Source organism: Phragmites australis, chromosome 19 (genome assembly GCF_958298935.1).
Source record: "Phragmites australis chromosome 19, lpPhrAust1.1, whole genome shotgun sequence".
Classification (NCBI taxonomy): Eukaryota; Viridiplantae; Streptophyta; class Magnoliopsida; order Poales; family Poaceae; genus Phragmites; species Phragmites australis.
This window is the reverse complement of record NC_084939.1, coordinates 23,320,246-23,339,064: the sequence shown is the minus strand read 5'-3', so window position 1 is coordinate 23,339,064 and position 18,819 is coordinate 23,320,246. Positions and strand designations below refer to the sequence as shown.

Here is an 18,819-nt window from a genome sequence, read left to right as displayed (position 1 = left end):
CGCCGTTGCCAACCGCCACCGGTGATTGCCACCAGCCACCGTAGTCGGCCACAGCCACCTCGGCCGCCTGCCCCTCAGCTCGGACCGGCGAGCTTCAAGATCCGGCGGCTCCGCCGCCATCGCCGACCACCGCCGGCGTCCGCCACCTCAGCCACCCGATCTCTTCCCCGGCTAGCGGCCCCACGTGATGGCCGACGTGGCTCCCGAGATGATATGGCGGCGGCGGCTCACAAGGCCGGTTAGGGTTTTCCAAACCCTAACCGCCCGCTATATATACTGCATCAATGGGGTGTTGGGGGGGGGGGGCGCTACGGGCTGGGCCGAAAGGCCAAAAAGGCCACAACCCAAGTTTTCTCAGCCCATCAGTCAAAAATATTGAAAAATGGCTTTTTCACAAAAAACCCCTCGGGTTTTTCAGCATTTTGTAGCCAATTTCAGTATTTAAATTTACAGTTCTATAAAATCACGTTATAGCCCCTGTCTTTTACTATAATTGTATTTCGTTCTGTTTATGTTGTAAATATATATATATTCCAGTCCTTGTTTTATCTGAAAATCTTATATGTTACATGCATTTTGCCATTATGCATTCAAATTACATATATAAATGTTTACAACTTAGTTTTTGCAATAGCAATTATTTTTCTTGCAAAATACATATTATTGCAAACTATGCGATTACCTCTTCACTTGATATAACACTATACACCTTTTAAGGTGATTACCTTAATTCATACCTCATATTGGCCATACACAAGGTAGTATCTATATACTACTGAGGGATCTACACTATATTTACATATAGTGACTATCCTCAACGTGCATACCCAATGTGTATATGAATTAAAGAAGGTCTACACCAATTTTGGTGATTACCTACATAGTGTTAACACAAGATTTGAATAACACAAATTAGTGAAATTTATGACATCTACTGAATAATTACAGATTATGCCCCCATACTCAAAGGATTTCATCATCTTGATGACTACCTTCAAAGTGTTACCAATATAATTTGAGGTCTACACTATCTAACTCAAGTATTACATTAACTTTACAATTTTACACTATTACAACATTACCACAATTCTTTAATTTACCCAAAATGTAAATTCATTCAATCATTGGTCAACTTGTAGGACAAAATGTCCAATATTGAGTTCGAAAGACTCGAGTTAGATGGCAAAAACTATCTAACATGGGCAATGGACATGAAGATAAGTCTATCATCACACGGACTTATGACGGTAATTAATCCTCCTCAAGAAGGAGACCCGTCACTTCAAGATCAAATCAAGTATGATGCTTTATACTACATAAGGCACCATTTACATCCAGATTTAAAATCTGAATACTTGATGGATGAAAATCCACATGATCTATGAAATTCACTCAAAGAGCGATATGAACAATAAAAGGCAATAATACTACCTGATGCACAACGCGAATGGACCAACATTCGCCTCCAGGACTTTAAGTTCATTGGAGAATACAATCATGCTGTTCACAAAATTTGCTCAAGATTGCTTTTTTATGACAAAGCTCCCACCAATGCGGAGAAAATAGAAAAAACTTTGTCTACAATGCTTCCTGCCCATAGAGTATTGCAACAACAATACCGTGCTAGAAACTATCAGCACTATTCTGAATTAATTCATACTTTACTTCAGGCTGAAAAGCATTATGAACTTCTTTTAAAGAATCATCACCAGCGCCCTACTGGCACTGCACCTTTACCTGAAGTAAATACAGATATTCATAATACAAAGAGGTTCGATAGCAACAAACGCCATCCAAGGAACTTCAAAGGCAGGCGCAACCACATAAAGAAGCAGAAATTCTATAGAAATAACAAGGGGAAGAACATTTTCAACAACAAAGATAAATCTGATATTTATCGTAAATGTGGTTGCTATAGCCACACAACTAAGAAATGCCACACCCCAAAATATTTGGTTGATCTTTACCTAAAGTCCGTTGGACAAAGCCGACCAACTCAAGGCAAAAGATTTGAAGCTCATTTCAATCTTCAACTTAACACCACCAGAACAACAAGTTGTTCCCAAAATGTTCATCCAGAACTGAACAACGACATCACTCTTCAAGTGCAAGAGGACCTTGAGAGCATGGACAATATGCTAGTGGAATTTGCTTCCAATGACTTATTTGGAGACTTTGATTAGGCTCTTAATTAATTAGATATTATTAATATCTATGTCCTATGTAGTGTTGTAATAGGTTGTTGTCATCTTATACTATTGTATCAACACATTGATACTAAATAAAGTTGTATGTATTCTATATATATCTATGAAGAATTTCACATTCTCTATTTTTATATATATAGATGATTATGGGAGACAATCCAATTGAAGAGGAGATGTGCTTAGTGGATAGTTGTACCACTAACTCTATACTAAGGGAAATTAAATATTTTCAAACTCTGAAAAAGAGTCAAGAAAATGTTTTGACGATCGCAGGATGCGATGCTATGATTGTTGGCTCTGGTCGCGCCATAATCACTCTCCCTATGGGTACTCAAATTACAATCGATGATGCACTCTTGTATCCCGATTCAACACATACCCTACTAAGTTATAGAGATATCCATCAAAATGGTTTCCATATCGAAACCCATGATAACAACAAAGAGGAATATCTCATCATTACCAAAAATAACGGATATGCAAAACAAATACTAGAGAAAATTCCCTCTTTATTCTCAGGATTGTACTATACATACATCAAGCCCGTACCACATGTTGCGTATAAGGTAATTTTTCAGAATGTTGACACATTCCAAATATGGCATGATCGCCTAGGTCATCCCGATGTTGGAACGATGCGAAAAATTATCTGCAATTCAATTGGTCATGGCATAAATACTGCCAAATTCCCACAACCATCGGATTTTGTGTGCACCGCATGTGCCACAGGGAAATTAATTTTAAGACTATCTTATCTTAAAATTAGAGCTGAACCACTCAAATTCCTTGAACGCATTCAAGATGATATATGTGGTCCTATCCAACCATTAACTGGACCATTCAGGTACTTCATGGTTCTCATTGATGCATCTACACAATGGTCACATGTGTGTCTATTGTCCATACGAAATCATGCCTTTTCCAAAATTATTGCTCAAATTATTAAATTACGAGCACATTATCCTAAACATAGGATACAATCCATTCGAATGGACAATGCAGCTGAATTTACCTCACATGCATTTAATGATTATTGTATGGCCTTAGGAATTCAAGTCCAGCATTCAGTACCTTACGTCCATACTCAAAATGGTTTAGCCGAATCTCTTATCAAGAGAATCAAGCTCATTGCAAGACCACTATTACATAATTGCAACCTTCCAACTTCATGTTGGGGTCACGCAGTCTTACACGTTGCTGACTTAATTTAATTGCGACCAACTGCATATCACACTGCTTCCCCACTTCAGTTAGTACGTGGAAATCCTCCAAGCATTTCCCATCTGTGAAAGTTCGGTTGCGCTGTATACGTACCGATCTCACCACCACAATGTACATCTATGGGCCCACACAGGAAATTGGGGATATATATATAGGGTATAACTCTCCATCGATCATAAAATACCTAGAGCCCCTAACAGGGGACCTTCTTACAGCCCGTTACGCTGACTGTATATTTGATGAGGAACATTTCTCGGTATTAGGGGGAGATTTTAAGTACCAGAAAGAGTGCCAGAAAATCAATTGGAATGCCACAGACATTTCCTCCTCAGATCCACGTACTCAAGAAACTGAACTCCAAGTTCAGAGAATTATAAATTTACAAAATATAGCAAATACCCTACCAGATGCATTTACTGACAATAAAGGCGTCACTAAATCCTAGATTCCTGCTAGGAATGTGCCGGAAAGAGTGGAGGTACCATATAAAATCACTCAACTTCCAAATCAAAATAAGAGGGAGAGAAGTACGGACACAAAAGATAAAGCTTCTTGCAAGCTACCGCAAAAACAGAGGAATCCTTCCTCCAAATCAGTAAATGCAAACCAACATCAAGTTGAAAGACACCCAAAACCCAAGGATACTAAACAAACATCCAGTGGATGCTCAACATCCACATCCTAGCTCAACGGTGCACACAAATACTGATGCTGAGAAATTGGAACACCCAGACTCAATCACAATGGGAAATCACAATGAGTTGGAAAGGGTAGATGAAATTTCTATCAACTATATTGATTCTGGAGAATCATTTGACAGAAAGACTACAATTGTCGACACATACTTCTCCTCAAAGATTGCAAATGATCTTCTCAATGATCCAGATCCAAAGACCATGGCAGAGTGCCGCAAGCGCTCGGACTGGACACAATGGAAGAATGCAATCCAGGAAGAATTACACTCGCTCTCCAAAAGAGAGGTATTCACATCAGTGATACCTACTCCTCGTAACATTTTTCATGTGGGATACAAGTGAGTTTTTGTCCACAAACGGAATGAAAACAATGAGGTGGTGAGTTATAAAGTGAGGCTTGTAGCACAAGGGTTCACGCAGAGACCAGGCATTGATTTCAATGAGACTTATTCTCCAGTAATAAATGGAATCACGTTCCGATATTTAATTTCATTGGCAGTTCAAAATAATATATCTATGCAATTGATGGATGTAGTGACCGCATACCTTTATGGGTCACTTGATTCGGATATATACATGAAAGTCCCAGAAGGACTTAACATTCCGAATCCAAACGCAAACCGCAATATGTACTATGTAAAACTTAAAAAATCATTATATGGTTTAAAACAGTCGGAAAAAATATGGTACAACCGACTAAAAGAATTCCTTTTACAAAAAGGGTATTCCAACAATGATAATTGCCCATGTGTCTTCATAAAGAAATCTTCAATAGGATTTTGTATTATCTCTGTATATGTTGATGATCTAAATATCATTGGAAATACAGAAGAAATAGATGAAGCACACAATCATCTAAAGATGGAATTTGAAATGAAGGATTTGGGCAAAACCAAATTTTGCTTGGGAATACAACTCGAGCATTATCCTTCAGGTATTTTACTACACCAAGCCGCATATACCCAGAAAATATTAGAGAAATTCAATATGGAAAAATCATATCCTTCAAAAACTCCTATGGTTGTTCGATTTCTTGATATGGAAAAAGATCCATTTAGACTAAGGGTGGAAGGAGAAGAGATACTGGGACCCGAAGTTCTTTATCTCAGTGCCATTGGAGCGCTTATGTATCTTGCAAATTGCACCAGGTCTGATATCGCATTTGCAGTAAACTTACTAGCTAGGTATAGCACTACTCCAACTAAACGTCATTGGACAGGAGTCAAGAATATCTTACGATATCTTCAAGGCACTATAGATCTTGGTCTTCTCTTTAAAAGAAATCAAGATATGGATATGATTGGATACACTGACGCTGGTTACTTATCAGATCCCTATAATGCCAAGTCACAAACAGGCTTTGTGTTCTTAAATGGTGGAATAGCCATTTCATGGAAGTCTTCAAAACAGACTCTAGTGGCTACATCTACTAATCATTCTGAAATAATCGCATTATATGAAGCATCACGTGAATGCGTATGGCTTCGCAGAATGATTAATCACATACAACAATCATGTGGTATTAGATCTATTCAATCACCAACAATTATCTATGAAGATAATTCTGCATGCATTGCTCAAATGCAAACAGGTTACATAAAGAGCAATATAACTAAACATATTGCTCCTAAAATGTTCTATCCTCATGAATTACAAAATAATGGGGAAATAGAAATCTTGCAAGTCAAATCATGTGATAACCTCGCTGATTTGTTCACCAAGTCCTTATTGACTTCTACATTCCAAAAATATGTTAATAGAATTGGTATGCGACGACTACGGGATTTGCAAGGTTCAGGGGGAGAATGATCCCTGAATAGATAACCTGTTCTATTGCACTCTTTTCCTTTATGAGTTTTTCCTTTACGATTTCTCATATAAGGTTTTTAATGAGGTAATATCTACTTTGTTCCTTCCATTTTCCTAAATGGTTTTCTGAGGTTTTAAATATGGTCTAAAGATCATAATCATTGCTCTCTAAACTCATCAATGAGTTTTCTCATTTGAACTTACAATGAGGCAATAACTGATATATACCATATCATTTTCTCCTTATATTTTTCATTGGGTTTAAAGGAGTTTTAATAGTATATCAACATATAACATATTATTTCTCCTCATATTTTTCCCACAGGGTTTTTAGAGGAGTTTTCAACAAAAAATTTACACACAAGATAATTGATCAAGGGGGAGTGTTATAAATAGACAATTAACATATGATCAATTAGCATATTAACTGTTCTTCAATTAATAAATCAAAGGGCAACCATTCACTATTGAATGGACATATTCGTACCCTTTGAACATGTATATATATGTTCAAAACAGCAACCAATCAATAGAGACTACTCACTCTCTCAAACTCTCTCAAATCACTCTTAATAGTATAAGTACACGTGTCTGCGAGTTGTGCTGTGTGTTTTTAAAAAAAGCTAAAATAAGGGTTAGTTGTTGCAGTTTTGGCCTGATCAAAAGCTGCTAAGTTCTACGGAGCTATGGAATAACCACAGAAAGTGACGTTCAATTCGTTCCAGCTCCGACATCTTAATTTTCACATACTGTAAAAGGATATGTGGCCTTCGATTATCTTCAGTAAATAATCTAAAAATTCATTCTCTAAAACACTGTTACAATATCCTAAAACTATTACAGTATTTCTTATTTTTTATCTCCAACAGATACTCTATTTACAGCTTTCTATTACTCTTATTTTTATTTTGAACTCACGATCAATCTCTATCAACAGTGATAGAGATAGCCCTGTTTCTTCCACGAATTTGCCGCCACATCCGGCGGTGGAAGACAGATACAGCGATGACGCTGGCGGAAGCCTCCTCCGCTGGAGATGGTCTTAGGTAGTTTATTGACCGACTCTACGAGTGTGGAGTCAACGAGACGTTGGGTTGCCGGTACTACGCCCGCGATAAGCCAGAGCACTGCAAAGGTCTCGCTTCCAAGCCATGCCGCAGAGCAACGGCGTAGAGCACCGCGTCCGCGTACCGGCTCACGGCGGCGCCGGGCAGGGCAAGGCGGGAGCCACGCCGGAGAAGCAGCTGAATGGATTTGCTCGCTCCGTTGCGCTGATCGAGAGGGTGGGCAACGCGCTGGGAACGCTGGCCTTCACCTGGGCGACCGTCGTCCTGCTAGGCGGCTACCCGACGGTGCTTCGTCCCGATTACGATTTCTGGTTCGCGACAGCCATAGTCTTCTTAGAATCCGCAAGGTATGCAGCAACACCGATACTTGAATCCTACTCTCGATCGAAATTCCTGAACGTGTGTAGTCACGATGTTTGTTTGCCACACATATTCATATATACTGTAGGAATATGTACTTCATAACTCCGTATTAATTACAAGGATGCATTTTTCCCTTACCAAAAACATATGCATGGGCTGTGGTGTTGATCTGTGGAGACATAGTATCTTTTCTGTTCTAGAAACATTGTGAATTATATATAGGTATGCGCGTTTTGTATTTTTTAGTCATTAAGTCGATCCAAAACTCCAAAAAGCTAAAGATTCACTTCCATCTAGCTAAGCTAAGGAAAAAAATGAACTAACTAATGGCCTAGAACTAGTCATTAGCTTTTTTGTTTAATTATACCCTCTATATTTACTTCAGGATGTTCAGCCGCAACAACAGAATGGATTACCGATTGTTCTTCCATACCAGAGGTGCTGTTAGACCTCTTGGTTGGAATGGGCTGATCGTCGTCGTATGCCTTTCCAATGTTCGGATGTACTTGATCATGTTCCGGCACAAATATTTGTATGAGAGTCTAGTGCATGAAAAGGGGGTAAGGATTTTTGCAATTTATAGGGCACTGCTGATTGGCTTGTTTGTACTAACTGCTGCAATTGGCCAATTTCTGTCTCCTGGAGCTCTAAAGCTACTATCCAAACCACTACGTCGTGCCGCATCGCTGTGTAGCCCCTTGGTTGCAGTCCTATTGCTTGTGCCATCTATACCGTATTCGAAAAAGGGCCACATGGTACCTATGTACACTCTCAGGAACACAATGGCCAAATGGATAGCGTTCCTTGTACTATTTCTAGCGGCGCTTCTGCTTACAGTCAGCAGGCTACGTTCCCCAAGAATCATCAAACTAGTAGATTGTGTTATGGGCAGCAAAAAAGTATTTTGGCGTCGATTAATTCTGAGCTTGTGCATGCTTGCTGCCCTATTGATGTTAGTTTTCATGATCGATCCATTCGATCAAATTGTGATGATCACATACCAATTATATGCATTACTGGTAGTGTCATTTGGAAACCTACAGATTCCAGCAGCACTTGTACGTGTCGTGCTCGCACTGGTACGTCTCGGACCGCATGACTACTGTGGTAATAAGCAGATTGACAACTGCAACGAAGGGGAAAAGACGAACCTTGCGCCATCTCTAGATATCTTCTACAAGATGGTGCTTGGCCAAGGAATACTCTACCTTGTGGCCTGCGCACTCGAGATCTTCTCATTCATCCTACGGAGGTCCCTTGTCCACTATGGTGGATTCAAAGGTCAGTGGGGAGTGGAATCTGTCAATTTGTATTACGCATATGCCTTGGAAAAATTCACGCAAGGGGATGTGCTCACTCCAAAGATGATCAGCCTCAGCAGCTTTGCCATCGATTCCCTAAACGCAGACTCATCCAAGAATCAGCTCCTCGGCATCCGGATAATGCACAGCCTTCTACAGAGGGAACCGACAAGAACACAGCTCCCATCAAAACTAAACGCCTCTATCAAGACAATGACCAGTTTAATCAGAATGTTGGACTTGACAAACCCAGAGGATACAACTACCAGAATATTTGCCGCAAAGGTCGTCGCTGATCTTGCGAAGAGCCTCCGGGCCGTCACCATCCCTGGGACAATTCAGGTTGTATCTGCACTTTTGGATTATGGTAACCAACAGAAAAGAGGAAACCCACTTCTGGACACAGATGATGAACAAGAAGCAGTACATGATCCAATTTTGAATGCTGCCGACAACCTGGAGGAAAGACAGTATGCAGTTACAGACACTAGTATCATGCTGGAAACAAAAGAACGCTCAACCCTGCAAGTTGGCACTGCTGAGCAAAAGTCCTGCATACTCAGAAGGTGGCAACGGATTTCTGAATTCTGGTCAATTCCTCAGGAGGAAGAGTTGACAAAGCAAGATCTTCTACCAGCACTGGGCATGTCAATCCTTGACAACCTTGCTGGTTGTGATCAGGATAATTGTGCGGAAATCAGTAGAGCAAGTGGCCTCATCCCGAAGATCGTAGGATTCACAAGCTATTGTAGAAGTGACACCATGAATACCGACGCTCAACAGAAGGTCCTGGTGGAGTCATCACTGAAGCTGTTGCATAGGCTGACTAGCATTGATGGGGAAATTGGCATCACGCTACGGCACAAGGTGTCGAAGCATCCCTTCCTACTGAGAAACCTTTCAGAGATATTGGGAGATAGCACAAGCAGCCAAGAACTGAAGAAGTTGGTGGCAGGAATCCTCAGAAACCTTGCCATTGATGAGAACGCAAGGCAAGCGATTGGGCGCATCCAGGTGATCATTACCAGGTTGATGCGTGCATTTCTCACTCCGGACGGACCCTTCAGTACGGATGCTGATCGGTTGCTACGGAAGGTCGCTGGTCAAGCACTGGCAATGTTGGCAATAGACAGTGTCAACAACTGTCTAGCCATGTTAAGGGAAACAGGGTATGTACTCGTTAAGGAACTCACAAGTATGGTCCATGTTGAGGAATATGTGCCTGCACGCTCGACCCGAGCTTAAAGACCCGGACCTGAAGGAACTTTCTTACACCTTGCGAGAGGTACGGTGTGCACTAGTAATCCAAGCTACCAGTTCAATGTTATAAGTGGGTAATTGACCAATGGGTTACATATGCTCTTGTAAACTTTATTTTCTCACTTAACTAGATATCATTTTTCTTCCTTGGGATATGCTATGATTTTTCTTCCTTTGACTACTTATTTGCTTTGGAGTTGTTGCTGTCTGGCCGAGAGAAAAGCAGTCTCTACTTTAGGTGGTTATGCAAAGCATAGAGTTACACCTTCAGTGTGTCAATAGTGTTAGATAATGTAAAAGTGTATAGTATCACAATTGAGCAAATGAATATGGACATTTGAGCAAGATTAGCACTTGACTAAAGAGGTGAAGAGACTGCAGTTTATCAAGTTATATGCGTGACTGATGATGAGTTAACTATTTTAATTGCAGGTGTTGGAAAGAATATTGGTTGCAGACGGGGCAGAACTAGAGATCCTCATTAGCCTTAGTTCCCAGACATGTAAAGCCATTCCTGAAGATTTCGCCCGAGAACTAGAGCACGGTCATATTATGTAAAGATTTGTGACGAGGCTTGTCGACGCGCTGAATGCAAACATGGAGCCCAGTGCTGATTGCCCCGGGATCAGGAGGGTGATACTCGAGCAAGCCATAAACATGATGGAGGACGACACCCGTTACGCGAGCTGTTTCAACTGTCGTCGCATGGTGGATGCGCTGTCGATGGTGGAAGCGACGGCCTCTGAGGCTGAAAACTTCAGCCTCTTCTTGGGCAACGCAGGTTTCATGGAGTCCGGCGAACCTCTGTCCTCTCTTGTGGCGAGGGCTAAACAGCTGCTGGCCGTCCGGTGAACTTTTGATAGGATCAAACATGCAATTCGTGGCCGTGATGCTTATATGCTATGGTGAGTATCTTTCTTGAATTATCTGGGTCTAGAGTTGTTGGTGTCAAAATGAGTCCCATATCGGAGGTGTTTTGTGTGTTGGTGTGTACGTACGTATTGATAATTGTGAAAGGAACTCTTACTATTTGCTTACGTGAGAACTTAATGTAAGAACTAGAGTGAAGCTATTGGTTTTTTTAGACCAGTGAATCTGTTAGTTAGGACACATGATATTTGAGAAGTTATTATCACTCCATTGCTTTGCCCTCATCTGTTGGTTCTTGAGATTAATTCAGTGTGCTGTTTTTGACAAGAACAAAGTTACTTCTCATATATCCAGGATATGTTTAGATAAACTTATTGGTGTGATTCTGGTCTTTACTTATTCAACGAGAGGAAGAGCAAGATAAGATACATACGACGTGCCGTACCTTAGAGACCACTATAATGGATATATTCATTAGGCACAGGTGGAGATTTAATAACAGGCTTTTGCACTGTTTGATTAGTACATACTTGATTTGGTTTGCTAATTAAACGCTTTATGTTTTAGCTTTGGGTTATTCAATCTAATGATGAGACTGTAATAATATGCAGCTGTGTGCATCCTTGTATCGTAGAGGCCGAGATGATTTTATTTCATTAGTAAAACAAGTGTGCATCATTAGGTGCATTATGACTTTCATGTGCTCTGTTTTCTTAATAATAAAAAATAGTTTTCAGCCTTACATCATACAGTGTACACAGCCTGGTTCATTATTACATTATTCTTGCATTACGCAAGCTTGTTGAATAGGAAAATAGGTAAACGAACTACATGATAATTAAAATATCATCTACATAATAATTAAAATATCATCCACTGCATAATCTGCTATTAAACCACCATCCTTTTTTGACAAAGACTTTCCTAGTTACAACCTCCAATCTTTGGAACGCCTTGTGCACATCTTCCCGCTCCTCTACTTTTTTAGCAAACTCCAATGCCGGAACCAGTATATTTCTTTGAACAGTTCTTGCATAAAAGACATAATTATCCTTTTGTGAAAGATAATATAATTACAGCATAGTCATATAACTCAACATAAAGCTACTGCACCACCAGAGATTTTATTCTTATGCTTTTACCCCACACTCCTAAACCAATCGCCCATCATATGTGTAATATTCATGTGCTCTATGTGTTAGATATATGAGCTTAGTCCAATATATTTAGAATTCCAAATAAATCTCAAAGGCTCAACTAAGTGTAGGTAGATGTGTATCTTTTATTCCCACATTTTTAGTGGAGGTGGAGGGAGACTAACTTATAAGAAATTGTCTCATCCATTCACTTAGCATGTGTGGATAAGAGGACTAGGAGAACACGCGCGCACTCGCTCGCCTCACCAGGCCGAGGCGGGGGTGAAAGGCGTGGGCGCATGATACCTGCATGAATGGTCTGTCGAAATTGGGTCAAGTAGCTTGCACAAGTGTGTCCTCCTTTTCCAGTTTTATTCTTTTTGTTGCGTGGACATATATATATATATATATATATATATATATATATATATATATATATGAAAATCATGTCGGTTAAGAATCTGATCACGCGCGTAACCGTGCAATTCTTTCTATATATATATATCTATTAGCCATCACCACAAAGGATATACGCAATTAGGTTTTGCTTATTTTCTCTCTGTTGCACCGTTACACGTAGTCTACTCCATCCTGATGCGTTGGTGTGCACCGAAGAACGTGAGAGCAGGTCTCAGGAACCCATCACTCTTGGAATCCTACACCAGGGGAGGGTGAATCAGGTTTTTGGGAAGCGTTTGGTGCGATTGCTCACAATCTGGTTTCATCTATGTTGTCTCCGGGAGAAAGAGTCTCTTGTGGTTATATCTTGGGGTCACCTCATAGCTCAGTGACACAAGAAAAACCCATATTTTAAAACATCAAATGCATCAAACAGGGTTGTTAGTATGCATTTTCCTATTTATTATCATTTAACCATTTTCTCATAGCTATTGCAGCTTGATGAAACAGAGAAGTACGTCATTTTTGCGTTTACAGATCTATGAAGTCTTCGATTTCACTGGCTGGCACCTCCCAAGGTCGCAGTGGAGTATTTATTTATTTCACATCTTCACTGGCTGGCACCTCCTAAGGTTGCAGTGGAGTCTTTATTTATTTTGCGCCTTCACTGGTTGGCACCTCCCAAGGTCGCAGTGAAGTTAATCATTCTTCGACAACACTGGCTGACACTTTCTAAGGTCACAGTGAAATCGAAGATCACCTCGGAAGTGGTGCGGAGTTTCGTCGCAACTAAGGATTATCGGGAGCAGTGAAGCGTGCCAGTGCGGTTCACGTGGAACTATGAAACCCTTCAACCCTATTGGTTGGCACCATTGCTGCTACATGGTTGCAATAGAGTTGATAAAATCTCTCTTAAGAGGTCTTCACTGGCTGGCACCTCCCAAGATCGTAGTGGAGTCCTCCATCTTTTTATGAAAACGCTGATTGGTACCTCTCAAGGTCGTAGTGGAGTGCTCGTCTTTTTATGACAACGCTGACTGGCACCTCCAAGGTCGTAGCGAAGTCAAACCCTTGTCAACGATACTGTACAGGCGCCTACCAAGTCCACAATAGAGTTGATATGTTTCCTTTGAGGAGTGGTGCGTCTGTCCGCCACAAGTCAAAAAAATGATCTTTTCTAGCTAGCTTCGCAAAGCGGACGCAGTGAAAAGCTCCGAGGTGATACTCAACAGCTGTTCTTTTTCTTCAAGTTTAGGAGCACCAAGTCGAGCCCTCGCTCCTTGCTCTCGTGCAAGCTCAACTTGGTGGGGGGGGGGGGCATTTGTACAATGCCATTTTAGCCTATATTGGCACTAGTATACGTGTACATATACATGAAAAAGAAAAAAGAGAAAAGAAAAATAAGAAGAAGAAAAAGGGGCCAGTCGGCCTTTGCCTTCCAGGCCGGGCCAGCCCAGCGGTCTTCTCTCCTCTCTCGGCCGACCCAGCCCGCTGCCCCTCTCCTTATCCCCTCACCCACTACTGCCTTAGGGTGCTCGGGCGCCTATTCTTCTCCTCCCTCTCGCTTGCGCCGCCACCTCCTGCGCCTCGCGCACGTCGCCTGCGCTCGAGCCGCGCTGCCATCTCCGCGCGCGCCTGGCCAAGCCGGTTCTCTCTCTCCTTCCCCACTCTCCCCTTTCCTCTCTTTGCTCCCTGGGCCTCGTAGCGCTCTCCTCGGCCATACTCGCCCTGCACCCGAGCCGCGCCACCCCCTCTCCCAGCTCGCTCCTCCCTATGCTTATCCTCTCCCTCCTTATCCCTTCCCCAATGGATTTGATCCGATTTCGCCGCATGGGGGAACCCTAGCCACCGCTATATAGCCCGGACGGGTGCCCGCGGTGGGGCGAGGATGGATCCGAGATAGAGCTAGAGAGAAGGAGAAGAGAGATAGAGAGAGAGAGAGACCTCATCCCCTCTTCTGTTGTTGCTGTTTCTTTCTCGCTTGGAGCACCATGGTGGTCGTCGTCATTGCCGATGGGTCTCGACAATAGCCACCCTCTTGCCCTCTTTTCTACTACAGGGGTGCCGGCTGACCTTTGGGTCACGTCTGTGTGTGACCAGGTGTCACCGCCCGACCTTCAGGTCGCGTCCGTGCGTGAGCAGGTGTCACCGGTTGGCCTTCAGGTTGTGTCCGTGCATGAGTAGGTGTCACCGGCCGGCCTTCAGGTCGCGTTCGTGCATGAGTAGGTGTCACCGACCGGCCTTTGTGCCACGTCCGTGTGCGAGCAGGTGGTAATCCAGCCAGTGCCTCCGTGCCACGCCGTGCAAATAGGTGGTCGACTGGCCTTTGTGCCACGTCCGTGCGAGTAGGGGTTCCTGTCGTGCGCCGCGATCGTGAGATGCTGGGATTTTTGGCCGGGTGTGCTTAGTTCGGTCATCCGGCCGGTGCCTCACACCGTGTTTGTGGAGGTTGTGCCATGTGTTGGCCGACTGTTCTTTGGCTTGGTAAAGGAGTCCGGCCGGCCTTCATACCGCGACCGTGGCAATGGTGGTGCTGTGATTTTGGTGGCCGACTTCTCTTTTATTCTGTGGTTGAGTCCCGGCTCGCCCTCGTTGCCGCATGTGTGGATATGCACCGTGCTCTGATTTGTTTTGGCCAGCGATTCTTTTACTTTTGGTTGGATCCAGCCGGCCTCGTGCCGTGACCGTGAACATGAGCAGTGGGCTTGTTGCACGCCTGATGGGAGACAAAGTGTCGCCGGTTGCCGGTTGGGTGTTTGAGGACCTCCGGTGCGCACGTGTGCCTACTGCCGCTGTGGCCCTGGTTGTAGATGCCCTGGTATCTCTCCCCCTCTTCTGTGATCAGGCACCATGTGGCATGGTGCTGGTGCAGGCCTTTTGCTGATTGTGCTGTGAGTTCAGTTTCGCTTGAAGGTCTGGACTCCTGTGAGCTTGCTCGACTGGTCTCTGATGTTTTTGTGCTCCCCTGAGCTGATAATGGCAGCGGATTTGTGATTGTTTTTGTGGCTTAACTCTACTCTACTATTGGTTCTGCCCTGTTGTGATCATTCCTTGCTTCCCTCTGGCCGACTGCCATTCTGATATTGTTGGCATACTACTGTTTTGGAATATGTATTGCTGTGCTATTTTCTGGGATGAATGGTAAGATTAACATGTGTTTTAGTTGGCTGTTAATGAGCTTGTGGCCCTGGTTATGCCCTTGCTGTTATCATTCATATGCACAATCCTATTGGGAGAGGCCTGTTGCCTGGTGTTGTGGGCCCTCGAGTGCATATGGATTATCTTGCTGTTTTTTTTGGCCTTAATGCTCGGCTGTTGATGGCTTTGCTACTAAATATCATATGACCTATTGTGCCTTTGTGTTGGTTAACAGAGTTGGTGATGAGGGCTTGCCCCTCTGTGATGGATGTGCCTCCTGTCGGTCATGCTGGATTGATGTCTTAGCTCCTTGAGACCTTTTGCTGGTTGATATGTGGAGACTTGTGATCTTTATTTTCCGCTGTTGTGGTCCTGCCACTGTGACCCTGCTATTGTGGATTTTGTGATGTGGTCATGTGCCAACCAGATGCCTTTTTTTATCACTGCTCTTATTGGTAGAGGGACAATGATGATTAATGAACTCATTGTTTAGTAGTTTGGTATTGTGTCGTGGCCGATGACTTGGTGGAGGCCCGACGGTCGGTTGGCCATTGTTATTACCCTTTCGCCTTGGTGGTGTTTGCCTTCTTAGCTAAGTTGCTTGCGGGATAGTGCAGAGGTCGTGGATAGGAGTCTAGAGACATGCATTGTTTGCCAGGCTCCCGACAGGTTGTAGCTGGTAAAGTGACGTGTATCTAGATTCTCTCTCCCTTTGCTCTCTTGTAGTACCTGAGGCTGAGGCCGATGATGTGGGGCTAAAGGTTCTGAGACCTACATGGCCGATGATGATTCGGGATATATAAACAGTCTATAAAACTCACGCTAGACTGTTTATCCCTTCTTTTCCTTTTAATTATTTTTCTAACACTCACTTTGATCTGTTCTGATACGTGTGACTACAACCTTACAGACTCAGAGACGACCTAACGATGACCAGTGAAGCAGCTTAATCGGAGGTTGTTCGGGAAACTAGACGTAATTAACCGGTGGCCATACGAGGCCACACGAATTAGGAAGACACGATCACCAGAGCATTAGTTAGATAGCGTGTGCGTTTGTATGTGTGTGTGAGCAAATTGTAAACTATGAGACTATATTTTTTTATTTCGATAATGAATAAATAAAGTTACGTGTTTCAATTACATTTGTCTCATGTTTTCTCGTATACGATTGTATACTGGCACGTCTGTCTATATTCACAATTATGCAATACAACATTTTGAATACGAACGATATGTTTCGGATCCGCGAAACAAAAACCTTTCACAACTAACCTGTCTATAGTACCACCTGTCATGTTTCTTTTGGGCACACCACTTCTCATGACTCCCTTCGATTCTTTCTTTCCTTAGCTTCCAGCCGACATGAGCGGCAATCGATGAACTTAATTTCTCCAATCATTGCTTTGTGATGAACGTAGTTTTGGGAAGAATGTAGGTAGTTTTACGACCAAGGTGACTTTGCGCGTATGTATTTCATTTAACTAAGATGCACTTCAAGAGATCAGGCTTGATCATCTCCAGAATTAGCATTGCTTGATACCTCTCCTGCCTCAGACGATGAAAGTAAATGTATTTGTAATGTCAATCTGCTCTTCTTGCTACTATGTACAGGGGACAACATTCCGTGGCACCGGCGCCGGAGGAGCTAAATGATCAGGTCAACAGTAATCCAACTGCAGAGATGAAGGAGCCAGCTGATGAGGCCAAGGGGAACGAAATTGGAAGGTTGGGCTCGCTGGACGAGAGCAAGAAGCTGCTCGCTGGAAAGCTAGAGGAGCCTGATGATGGCAGAGCAACAGAAATATCTTAATCTAACTACGTCAGGATTTTAATCATGTGCAGATATGCAGGCAAGACAAGAGTTGTTTTTCTTTTATTGCACAATCTGAAAGTATTGTTGACTATTTCATTTGTTTCTGCGATGAAACGAACACCCACAATCGGATGCTGATGCGTATCAAATATCAATCTCTCAGATGGTGAACCACAACGACCAGCGGTGGATCCTGGGGGGGGGGGGGGGCTAGCAGGAGCCCCCTCCCCTGATGAGATGAGAGGAAGAAAATCAGACCCCCTCCGTTACTTCGCTGCGTCCGTCACTAACAACGACTGACAAATGATTTACACATCATGTTGTGCATGGTTGGCTATTAACTGCGCATGCAGTTTCTACGTACATATCCCTAGTTACGGACGAAGTTATGTGCCTAACAATGCAAAGGCCAAAGGTATCGTATTGTACAACATAATTTGTCTCGACGACGACAATCAGTGCAGACCGTGGATTCGACCGGCATGCATGTCTATGCCATGCCACGCGAAGAAGAGCCCTTTCATCCGCATGAACACCTGGCAGGCAACAAGGCTCTTCTGCCCAGCCTGCCATAGCTCCGTTGCCGCCACGGCAGGTGTGTCGAGCATCGCCGCCACGTACGTGAGACCGCCCTCCAGGCTCGCGCAAAACGGCAGCCGCGCGGCTACGTACTTCCCGTCCAGCACGCCCTGGCCGAGGTATGCTCCGAGCATCACCGAGAACTCCTCCTTGGTGTCCGGCAGCGGCACGCCGCCGCCGGTGAGGATCTTGAGCAGGAAACCGAAGTGATACAGTCCACCGTACGCGACCCACGTAACCCTACCCCAGGTCTCGGGAGAGACCGCACCTGAGGCGAACAAGGCGGCTGCAAACGCCCCCAGGCTCACGCCGCGGCGAGTGTCGGAGTAGCGGAACACGACCTGCCACACGGCCTCGGCGGCGCCCCACGGGCCGGGGAGCACAGGGAGCCTCCCGTCGGCGTCGCAGAGTGTGATGCCGAGCTGGAGGACCGGGAGCGTGTCGATGTCGATTTTGGCGAGCGCGTAACGTTGCGCCGGGGAGAGATCCTCCTCGCGCACGCCGGGTGGCAGAAGGATGTGGTCGGCGTCGCACCTGGGGTACTCCGCGTGGACGGTGACGCAGGGGTACCGCGGCAGGAGGGACCGGATGGTGGCCACCTCCGCTGCGAGGTTCGCCGCCCTAACCGGCCGGACGAACACGTCGTGCGGACGCGGCTGCTGCTGGTGCACGGACGGCGGGTTGTCCTTGGCGGCCGGTTGTGTATAGTGGCGGCACATGGTCGTCGTAGGATTAGCGGCCGGCGGCGGCGGCAGATCGATCGAGTTGCTTGCAGCGGCGATATCAGGAGGCGGCCTTGTCGTTCCGTTGATGGTTTTGTAGATGTGGGAGGTGCATGGACAAGTTCCTACGTACGTACTGCGACTCGAGCCAGGACTTGACTCCAACCCCGACCGAAGTAAAATTGCCTAGTCTAGCTAGGTTTGACTGATTGCACCCCCCAAAAGAAAAGGTAAGAC

At 44.1% G+C, this 18,819-nt stretch overlaps 2 protein-coding genes across 2 annotated transcripts; one reads left to right on the top strand and one right to left on the bottom strand.

Annotated features, from left to right (window-relative positions):
* Nucleotides 1–7,012: 7,012 nt before the first annotated feature.
* On the top strand, nt 7,013–11,097 carry LOC133900915 (uncharacterized). The gene is made up of 3 exons (XM_062342202.1): nt 7,013–7,346; nt 7,748–9,948; nt 10,356–11,097. Exons 1-2 carry the CDS (start codon nt 7,084–7,086, stop codon nt 9,906–9,908), a joined length of 2,424 nt encoding a protein of 807 aa, XP_062198186.1. The 5' UTR covers nt 7,013–7,083; the 3' UTR covers nt 9,909–9,948; nt 10,356–11,097.
* A 6,639-nt stretch (nt 11,098–17,736) lies between these two features.
* On the bottom strand, nt 17,737–18,579 carry LOC133900279 (probable CCR4-associated factor 1 homolog 11). Its single transcript, XM_062341384.1, has one exon. The coding sequence runs from the start codon at nt 18,577–18,579 to the stop codon at nt 17,737–17,739; it is 843 nt and encodes a 280-aa protein (XP_062197368.1).
* Between the last annotated feature and the right edge of the window lie 240 nt (nt 18,580–18,819).